The 10,814-nt window shown below is 36.7% G+C and overlaps 1 protein-coding gene across 2 annotated transcripts; it reads right to left on the bottom strand.

Moving 5' to 3' along the window:
• Positions 1-2,193: 2,193 nt before the first annotated feature.
• LOC113725687 (neutral/alkaline invertase 3, chloroplastic) lies at positions 2,194-8,299 on the bottom strand. Of its 2 annotated transcripts, none has more exons than XM_027248984.2 (7): positions 8,083-8,298; positions 6,835-7,602; positions 5,100-5,265; positions 4,805-5,016; positions 3,722-4,215; positions 3,583-3,631; positions 2,194-2,868 (listed from the first exon to the last, which is right to left on the bottom strand). In XM_027248984.2, exons 2-7 carry the CDS (start codon positions 7,546-7,548, stop codon positions 2,542-2,544), a joined length of 1,962 nt encoding a protein of 653 aa, XP_027104785.1. In that variant the 5' UTR covers positions 7,549-7,602; positions 8,083-8,298; the 3' UTR covers positions 2,194-2,541. The 2 variants fall into 2 exon arrangements, with proteins under 2 accessions (XP_027104785.1, XP_027104787.1); XM_027248986.2 differs by having other exon boundaries at positions 2,757-2,839; positions 8,083-8,299.
• Positions 8,300-10,814: the final 2,515 nt, after the last annotated feature.

The raw sequence follows: 10,814 nt of genomic DNA on the forward strand, positions 1-10,814 counted from the left end.
GGCCCATTGTGGCCCAAAAGGCGTATTAATTCTGTCTTCCGGTAGATTGTGAAGCAATTTTTAGTTATTTTAATGTATTTAATCTATGTACATCTATACATCTATACGTATATATATATATATACACACACGCATCTATACACACACACACACACACACACATCTAGGCTATCTAGCAGCTATCCCACTATGTCTTTTGTTAATTTGGAATTGACAGGAATATTCATGTTTACTGCGCTTCATACGGTGGTTATGTAAAGTCTGCAGCTACTTATATTAATCAAGAACGTTGAATGGGCAATTTGATGGGGAATATTCGATTCTCTTAGGCCACAGGAAGGCCGATCAGATGACTTGGAAGCTATTGTAGACGTTGATTGAGAAGTTTTTCTTTTGCAGGGCTCAGGGGTTTGACAAGTTCTGAAAGCTTTTTCCTATTCTAATGCATCCCTCTTGTTTGATATCATGGATTTTCTGTTCTTGTTTTTGGGTACAGGTTCAAGGACAGGCGGTTGCTATCCTTAATATAACGTGAAAGTAGCAGCCGGGAATGAATGAATGACACAATGAATTTGATCATCAAGTATGCATGCATGTTGAACTAGCTCCTTGCATTTATATAATTGAAGACTGTTTCTTTTTGGAGTAAACTAATTTGCAGATATCAATAATGTATCTATGATTTTGTCTTCCAGTGTATGTAACTTTTGATGCTTAATTAAGAGAGACAGCCTGCGTGCATTTTGTTAGCCCATGCTTGATGGTGTAGAAAATTGTGTTTCAAGAATGGCTTATGGCATCAAAGACTTGATCCCCTCATTTCTCCTCCTACTTGATGCATATTCATTCATCTCTCCCAGCTACAATTAACCTATCATGCCATGAAAGCTACTTTTCATCTTTTGACTGGTACATGTGACAGTTACTTTTCATTTTGCACCAATAACGAATATGGTTAAATGGTTAATTATCCACAAAACTATGTACGTATTCATGGTTTCAAATGTTATTTTATAAAGAGGGTTTACCTGTTATGTAGACATAAGGTTCACAGACTTAAACTTTTACCCTCTTTTCTTAATCAAGCTGAGCTTCTCGAGTTAAAATGTATATATATATATGAACCCGAGAAAGAAAAATAACAAACTTCACCACAATTTCTCATAGTTCCAACTTTTTAAGACCATCAGACTTCGAGAAGAAACCAAACTTATCCTTTGCGAGGATGTTAAACAACTTTTCTTACCCAAGAAAGGAAAGAATGCTGGACAGGGTCAAAGCAAACTGTTGATAAACTAGAATGAATGAATGGGTTCATGTTGGAATTTGTCGCACCCTGTAGCCAAGTACTAGATGCTAGTTCACCTGACAAAATATACAGACGCCATTTTTTTCTGATCATTTCCTTGTAGTCTTGAGTTCAAATGTTTGTGTGTGTTGTGACTTAGTTTTGTTTATTTATCTTTCTAGAAACGCTACTGTTTTGGCAGTGCAAGCAAAGAGAGGCAGTAGTGTTGTCCAGTGCCAAGTGGAGAATGCTGCGCAGAAACCGCAATTCTCAGCTTGCATGTCTCTTTCAATTCTGTGGCAGCAACCATAAAGCATAGAATGTTTAATTGCTTGTCGCCTATATTTTTTTTTAATTCACGTAGTAGTCTTGCTGTAAACTTGTCATTGCAAGCGAAAACGACTAGTTATTTCATATGGATAAGGAAAATCATGGAGTGATTAAAATTCGTTGGTGAGCATTTGGCAATAATCTTGGTGTTTCCCCTCCCCTTTCCCTCTATCCCACATCGATTGTCATTGAAAGCGAAAACGACTAGTTATTTCATATTCCTTCGTCCCACTTTTGATAGTCTTGTTTTTTTTCTTTTCTTCCATTCTAAATTATACTAGTCAACTTTTTAATTAAAAAATATAGATTATACAAGTCAACTTTTTAATTGAAAAATATAATTAACTTTTAACCTCTCTAAAATACCCTTATCTAATGTACTTTATTATCGATGAACATAAATCTACTTTATTGTAATTGGTTTAATAAAAGTTTTGAATGATGCAATTTGTCACCAATATTGCCGTTGTAATTAATGTAGAAATATAATGATTAGTCGTATTCCTAATATTAATGTAAGGATATTTTAAGGGGAAAAAAAATCAAGACTATCAAAAATAGAATGGAGGGAATAATTGCAAGCAAATTTATGTTATATATAAATTTATATTGTAACCGACATATTACAATAATTTATATTATATATGATAGAATCAGACACTTCCAATAATTAGCACTTTCTGCAGGAGTTAGTGATACAAGCCGACAAGTAAAATAATTTCAGCTTTGAACCAAACTCCAAGAAATGTGGAAAAGAATTGCGACACTAGTATAACGGGACCACCCAATACGTAATAATCATGGATGGAAGGATGTTGGCATCCACCTGCAAGGGATATGCATACGCCTCATCTGTACAGGCGAGCGAGAAGCAAATGAAGCTTTCCAGGATGTCTTGTCAGCTACATGCCTGCCTCCAACTCTCATACTATATAGGTCTTCTGGGAAGGTTTTGGCCCGCGTTTTCGTCTTGGACTGGAACTGATTGCGCATGAAAGGGCATTTATAAGCTCAGAATCCTCTTCGGTAATGAGTATCTTGGCTGCACCCGGGTTGGCAAGCAGCAGTTTTGCCACAAGATATCCTGCAATTGACCAGGTCTGGAAGAGGCGCGACTGTTTGCCGATGAATCTTCCCCTTTTGGTGTCATAATATTCAGGCCACTTGTCTCGTGACAGGCGCTTCTCCGCAACCTCAACAGCTTTTGCAGCAATTTCCGGTCTATTCATTTTAATGCATGCAACAGTTAGCTGCAAAAGATCAAGCACATTATTTATCTCATTTGTATCATACAAACTAGCAAAATTCAGCTAAGAAACTATCATGTTATTCCAATTACTTGACAAAGGAATGTGAAAAAAAGAAATGCACACATGCAGCGTTGCAGAAACAGATTTTAAACAGAGTGATAGAGCTATGGATTAAACGCTAAATAAATGAACATGGCATGGTAAATGCTTTTGGCACATATGCTACAAAGGCATTTCACAATTAAAAAAAAAAAAAAAAGTGGATTCCACTCAGAACATTACCAACTCGAATAATGTACACACATGCATGCCAAAGCTTTAAGCATGAGGTATGTGCTGCGACAAATAGAGAAAAGCAAAATAGCAGAATTGGACATTGTATATAAAAGAAAAATTAAAAGCCGATGATAATCTTCATTTACATCCATTGTGATTGAGAACTTCTCATTTCCTTAAAAGGAGCATACGAGAAATTTTCCTCCACGCATGCAGATCCTAGGTGAGAAAAATGGAATTCCTATCATGTTCTCCGGTACAAATGCAATCGAAAATTAGTTGAGTTGACAAAGAGGATCAGCCATTTAGATCTGGTCAGTTATAAGCTACAGAAAAGCCACAACCCCAGGAAAGATCCAATACAGCACTGTTATTACATGCATGAAACCAAAATAACAACATCCACAGTGATTCCGTACTAAATTGAACAACTGGTACCTGCCAGAGCAAAGTTGGCCAAGAACCTCCATTATGATAAGACCAAGGCCTGCATCAGAAACAAGGGAAAATATATTCAGTCGAAAGCCACACAAATTGGTTAGAGTGACAATGTCAGTCTAATCAAAGTTCAACTTACGTGTTCTTTGGATCACAGCCTGTAATTATCTGCCACTCTTGACCATCAAGAGCAGGATAACATATTTTAAACGGCATGTCTGCCACCAAATCTGCCCATTTCGCTTCCATGAGGTCTAGTATAGCATGAGATTGGTCCGTGGTTGCAAGATTGCTGACAATAGACCATAAATTTCCCAGCGAAAAGAACCGGAAGTCCATGTGAGCGGGTTGCAAGTTTCCAATCAGATAGCCTCCTTTATTTGGCATCCACCCAACAAGCCATGGTGAAATCTGATCTGGGTAAATGTTGAACTTGTTAACAGCATCATAAGAGTACTCTTCAGTCTTGTAGCGATAAATCTCATTCAGCTTCTTCATATCAATCCAGTAATATTCCCTAATATGGAAGGATAAGGCAATAAGACGATTGTTTAATGCCCGTAGAAGATCAGCTGATCCATCCTCTGGAGCAAGCATTTCACGAGCACAAAGTAATGCCGAATAGAATAGTGCCTGCAACAGAATTGGACATCTCAAAGAAGTTACCAATCCCCTCATCAGAACAACAACCCCAAACTAGAGAACTCATACCAGTATACACAACCAGCTTACTTCATAGAAGTTCGACTATGGAAGAAAAACAATACATGCACAATCAAAGTGCTCTCGATATAGTTCTCTTTTTTCTGTCTTCTTCAAGTCCATATTCCAGAAATAGTTGCATCTTAGAGAATCTCAATACAAATTAATAGGCTGTTGGGGAAGTGAGAGATTTTTGAGAATTACTCGAGCATTTGCTGAAAGTAAAAAACTATCTAAGGTTACTTTATCATACATGAACTACCCTTCACTAAGAGAGAAAAAATGAGCATTGTCACTTCTAAAGTTTAAAATATCAATAGCTAACGCACAGAAATGGTAGCCAAAATACTGCCACCAAGGATGACAAATCTACAAGAAGATAGCCAAAAAGTCCAGAAGAGAAATGAGATTATTCCTTTTTTTTTTTTTTCCGTGTGTGTGCTCCGATTAATTTCCATTGACATAAAGGATTACAACTTTTACCAAGAAAATGCTCTGTCGATCAAGATCATCTGCTTACTTGAATTTCTAAAGGATGACCATGAATGCCCATCCGACGATCTATCATGCAAGAACCATCAGTCACCAGCAGCGTTGGAAACATATCAAAACCATCAGCAAGACATAACCTCAAAATCATCTTGATTCCCGTTTGGACATCAATCCTCTCTTGTACTGAGAGGTCTCCTGAGCATTTTCCATATGCACGCAACAGAATAATCCACCATAATCCTGTATTGAACGTCACATTATTCGAAGTCCAATTAGTTTACACATCAAGATCCTTCTTAATGACATGCTTCAGCAGATATTACCAGAATCAACAGGAGCAACACGACCAATTGCAGCCTCTCCAAAGTCGGGATCCAGTACTTCTTCAGTGGCAGTGTCATCGCCATCTAAAGGAACTGTGCGCACTTTGAAACTGGCAGGCATCAAACCTTGGCCAGGACTATGACAGTCCATAGTTTTCTCCCAGCTCTGGACAAAAACAATAATAATGATGACAATACTGGCGACATAATTTCCAAGTGTACTCCTCTTAATTAGATAAATCTACTACTTCTCCTTGGACAGAACCCTGTATACTCTAAATTGGTGAACCATCCAGTTTTACCAACCATAGAGTTGGATAAATAATAATTGCAGTTAAAGATTGAGCAAGGAGAGAAGAGAAGGCAAACCAATACTGGGAGGCAAGCTTCAAGTATATATGAATAGAAAACTTTAGACAAACCATATGGTATACATTAGAGTGAGGACCAAGGCAGTGCGCAACATAATCAATACAGTACTGTGATGTCTTCTTCCTAATATCTTAATTGTTTCCCAGAATTTCATCTCTGGGTCTCGTCTTTCGATAAATACATAATGATAGCCCTTGTCTTAAATCATGTCCCCTATTATACTATGTTAATGAAGTTAATCATGCAGATGACCAAGTTGAATAAGGTTAAAAATTCTGACAAAATGGGTTACTTCTTCACTGCTTCAGAAGAGAAACTCAACTGAACATAGCTAGTTTTCATGCAAGAAGGAAAAGTGCAGATTTTGTAATTTTTGGATGGGAAGGGGGGAGAGATGTGTCATATGGAAACAGGACCTACATTCCTGAAGTGGTAATAGTTGAAGAATAATAAAATAGTACTTCATAAATGTGAATAAGAGGAGGTACAAAGAGAAGAACACACATATTGTGGACCATCATAAGTGATGACTAACAATCCTCATAGGGGACTTGGCACTTCTAGCCCCCCTTAGGCAGAGCACAGTGATTACCATGCATCAAACAACTCTAAAGAATACTCAGTCAATTGAGAAGTGTTAGGCAACCTTAATTTTGGGGAATTTGTGATTATTTGAAAATTTATCTGGGTCAGTAAAAAGCTGTACATGTTCAGGCCAAGGTCCATTGTTAATTCTGCGTACTTGGTAGAGTAATTTGATTGATGAATACACCTATTACTTTTATTCCTGTACAAAATGTCTTGGACCATCAATCTCACTCCCAACCACCACCCCAAGTTTAGCAGAAATGCAAGACATGTTCAAGATCATCTTTTCTCGCAATTCCAGTTCTGAACATGAAAAAAACATGCCACGTTAAATCCACTCATGCAATACAAAGTACAGATTTGTAGAATACACTTTGCATCTCAAGAAACGCAACAAACAGTATGCAACTTTATATGCAGATTGGGCAGTGCATCCTGCAAATTTTTGCATGACAGATTGTAACCTATTTCTTACATATCCTGGAAATAGAAGAACCGTTAGGTCAGTTACGATGACTAAGACACACAACACTAATATCGTGAGCTTTGTTCACAGATGATGAAAAGAATAGTTTTGAAGCAAAATATTTTCAGACTACAACACTAAAGAGACTTTGTGGAAACAAAAGAGAAAAATAAAACATTAAGATTTTGGTGGATAGATCAAAGCTATCTCACTACAGAAATCAAAAAAAGAATCACCCACACAAAAGGTCAAACAAACAAGTACTGTTTATCAAGCTACAATTGTCAGACAACTAGACCATCACCTTACCTGCAACTGAAGTGTGTGCAGGATGAAATTGCGGACAATGTCATACTCTCCCTTCAACAGGAAAGCAATTCCAGAGGGAATAAAATCACGAATAAAGACCTGATCATAATTCAGAACACTGGAACTCGTAGGATCCTTAGCAGCAATTGTTCCAACAGGGCTACCACAATAGTAGGCAACAGATTCCTGCAATAGTTCCCAAGCCTCATTCTCAATGAAGCTCGATTTACCCTTGTTCATGCCATCTTGAATTGTCTTATCGGATGGTGGGTTGCCATTAGAGTGGTGCAATTCCTTATCATGTTTTAACTCTTTGACTGCCCCAAGCTCAAGAAAATTCCTTACATTACCGTTTGTTGAATTGAAATCCTTAGCATTATCCACAAACCACGTCCCATTTCCACTCTCGGCTGTTAGGCCACCGACATTATCGGCAGATTGGCATTTGCAATGCGAAAGACCAAACTTATCAGTCGCAGCATATCTATGTGAGACCCCGTTGATACACGGAAACTGATGAATCCTAATGCCCCTACATGAACTGCTTAAACATTTAAGAGATTTCATTGACTTTAAGACCCTTTTCTTTCTGCATCTTTCAAAGGATCTACAAGGAAACGATGAACCTGATTTTCTATAGCCAATATTAGATCCCCAAAATTGTGGACCAGCCCCATCATATAGTTGCAGAGCTACTTCAGCAGTGGCCATCATGCAATAGAATGCAGTAGACAGCAGATGCACTCAAATTTAAGTAACAATTGAAACCTGCAATTGAGTAAAGTATTGTCACGTGTACCTTAATACTAGTAACAGAAATCAAGCACAGAATTGAGTAAACCTCGAAACTTTTTGCCCTTATCAATGCAAATTCCAAGCTTTAAGCTTTTGCATATTTTAACGAAAACCCAGAAAAATTCAAGCGCAAACATGTTGATAAGTGGATCACACAATAATCTTCCAACGCAAATTAAGAAATAGAACATTCAGAGTAAACAAAGTTTGATGCCATGATTATATCTTCATCGAACCACTAACGAAAGATAAACGATTATTTGCAACAGGCATGTTCCTCTGGATTGAAGCTCAGGAACCCAAACGATCAACAAACTTTTACTTAATTCCACTATAATTAGGACAAACGTACCACTTTACCAAGATCCTAGCATTTTAACTCAATAAATTAAACCCAAGAAAGCGAAAAAAAAAAAAGCAATAAAGATAATCCACTATGAAGAACAAACATACCCAGATGAATCAGAAGTGCGAAAACCCGTTATCTGGCAGAATTTTACCTAATGTATATTGGAATAATTAGACTGATAAATGGGTTGTCGAGATTGCTAATACAGGAGGAAAGGAACGGGAGACTTTTGAAGAATGCAAAGAAGCAGAGATGGATTTTACCAGTAATGGTATGCGTGCGTGGAGGAGTCTATATAAGTGAATGTTTATCTTGTGCTTGGAAAACTGCCGCGATGGTACGATTCCTACAAATTACGATGGCTGTCGGGAAATTTGCCAATTTGGTCTCTCACGTTGAGGGAAAAAAAAAAGTTAGCCCCTCATATTTAAAATTAACTAAAATAGTCCCTCATATATAAGAAATTGTGCCTTTTTTGTCTCGAAACTCATTTTTACTCTGTTTGTTAGCTAAAATGTGCATGCCTCTCTCACATGTTTATAATTTCAAGGACAAAAATAAAAATATACTTCGTTTCTCTCTAAAAAAAATAATTTTAATGGCTAAAAATAGGTATAAAGAGAAAAAAAATGGTTATGCACTTTTTTTTTAAATGAAACAAAGTATGTTTTCCTTTTTTTCCCCTTAAAATAATGAGCAGGTGAGGAAGGCACTCACTTTTAGGCTTGAGAATTGGGCGAAAATGAACTTTGGAACCCAGTCATCGCATTTTTTTATGTCTGAATTAGGGGTGTTTCGCAAATCGAGCTGCTGGCGAGCCGATCGCGAGCGGTTCGAATACGAGCTTGACTCGAGCTCGTCAATATCGAGTTCGAGCTAATTAAGTCGATGTCGAACTCGAGTTCGAATTCAAAAACATTAAACTCGTTGGCTCGCGAGCTCAATTATATATATATATATTTTATTTTTTATTTTAATAGTAAAATTACATATATATCCCTAATGTTTTATTATTTATTAAAAATTATTATTTTATTTATTTTTAAAAATAAATAATTATTTTTATTTTTTTAAAATAAAATAATAATAATTATTTTTTTATTTTTTAAGCTCGACTCGAATTTGACTCGAACTCGGCTCGATTAGTCAAAACTCGACTCGAGCTCGGCTCGTTTGCATCCCTAGTCTGAATGACTATTTTGGTTAATTTTGAACGTGATGGACTAAAATAATTTTTTTAAAAATATGAGGGACCAAAAGGGAAATTTTCCGACGCGCTGAATTTTCGCCGTTTCATGGAAGATCAACTTTATAGTACGGTTACATTTTGTCCACACATGACTGATTTTTTTAATGCTTTCTTCGTTTCTTTTGTTCGTTTATCCGTAGCTTGCAGAGCACGAGCTTTTTCAAACTTTTTACGATCGGTCAGGATTGGTTGCCTAGGTACCTCTTCTTCTACAGTTTTACTCTCCCACCCCCAGACCCCACCAAAAACAAAAAAAAAAAATAATAATAATAAATTGATTTAATTCTCTTGGAATAAGATATTTAGCTAAAATATTTTCCCTAATTTTGGCACCAAAATTTTGTTTCATTTTTTCCTAATTAATTCATTTATGTGACATATGACAAATGATGCACACATATAATCGGGATAACATGTTATTTTGTCCAATATATATCTGTGTATATCCAGGATGATGTGTTATACTACTGTTGCTTTCCTTTAGATAAATACTACCAGCATTAGCGGCCAGCTAACACTCGTTGATAAAAACTGGCAGGAAGGGAAAATACACTTGTATCCTTTCATTTTCGGGTGAATTTTTGTAGTATTATTATAGCTTTATTGCCAAGATAAAAGGGAAAAAAAAGGAAAAAGACCTCTCCGTGCTATTGATTTGATAAAAACTTGTGTAGTCTCGATCTACGGTTTCACTTGTAGGCCGAATGGCTTAAATCGGCCACATCATCAACGTGAAATAAATAATCAACTCCCTCTAGAGGAGTTGGCTAACACATTAATTGTGAAGTGAGAGGTCAATAGTTTAAATCTTGCCTCTCATCAATGTGCTTCAATACGAGATTTGTTCTAAATCTATATGGATGTGCATGCACACGTCTGTTCTGATAGTAGTTCAGTCCCCATCAAATTCCTCCAACTTAGTTGGACCATCCCATAGAGTAGATTCCCCTCTCCTTAGGAGTATGAGTAGGTTAGGCTAGATTAAATGTGCCGTTACGTCAAAAAAAAAAAAAAACAATGCGAAATAAATGTTAAAAATATCAGAAACTCTTCCTTAGCTTAGCCGTGGTTAGCTTTCTCACCGAATTTAGCCTTCCAAGTGGTACTAATTCGTGCCCTAGATTGTTCTTGCATCCGTCCGTCAATTCCTTTGACATATTGTACAAATCTGAATTTGGGTCGCAAAACAACTTTCCAGCGTAGGATTTTCTTTGTTCTCTCTTCCCTAACTTCCCTCTCACTCTTCATCCTCAAACCCTCTAAAAAAAGAGAGTGTGTTTGGATAGAGTATTATTTAAAATAATTATTATAATACTTTTTGTTATGTGATGTATTTGAAATATAATTAAAAATATAAAAAGGTGAATTGAAAATATATGTTTGTCGCAATGATAGGATTTCTATAACGTAATCTAGCATAATTTAGAAGAGAGGGAGGGGACTCGATATGAATAGAAACTCCGTCTAATTCACTCGATGTGAACTATCTAATTCACTCTGGAACAAAAGCTGCAAATGTCATGAATTTTGACACGTAACTACGCAGGTTGAATGGTGGTACAGTGCAGAGACACGAACGCTCTGAAC

Source organism: Coffea arabica, chromosome 2c (genome assembly GCF_036785885.1).
Source record: "Coffea arabica cultivar ET-39 chromosome 2c, Coffea Arabica ET-39 HiFi, whole genome shotgun sequence".
Lineage (NCBI taxonomy): Eukaryota > Viridiplantae > Streptophyta > Magnoliopsida > Gentianales > Rubiaceae > Coffea > Coffea arabica.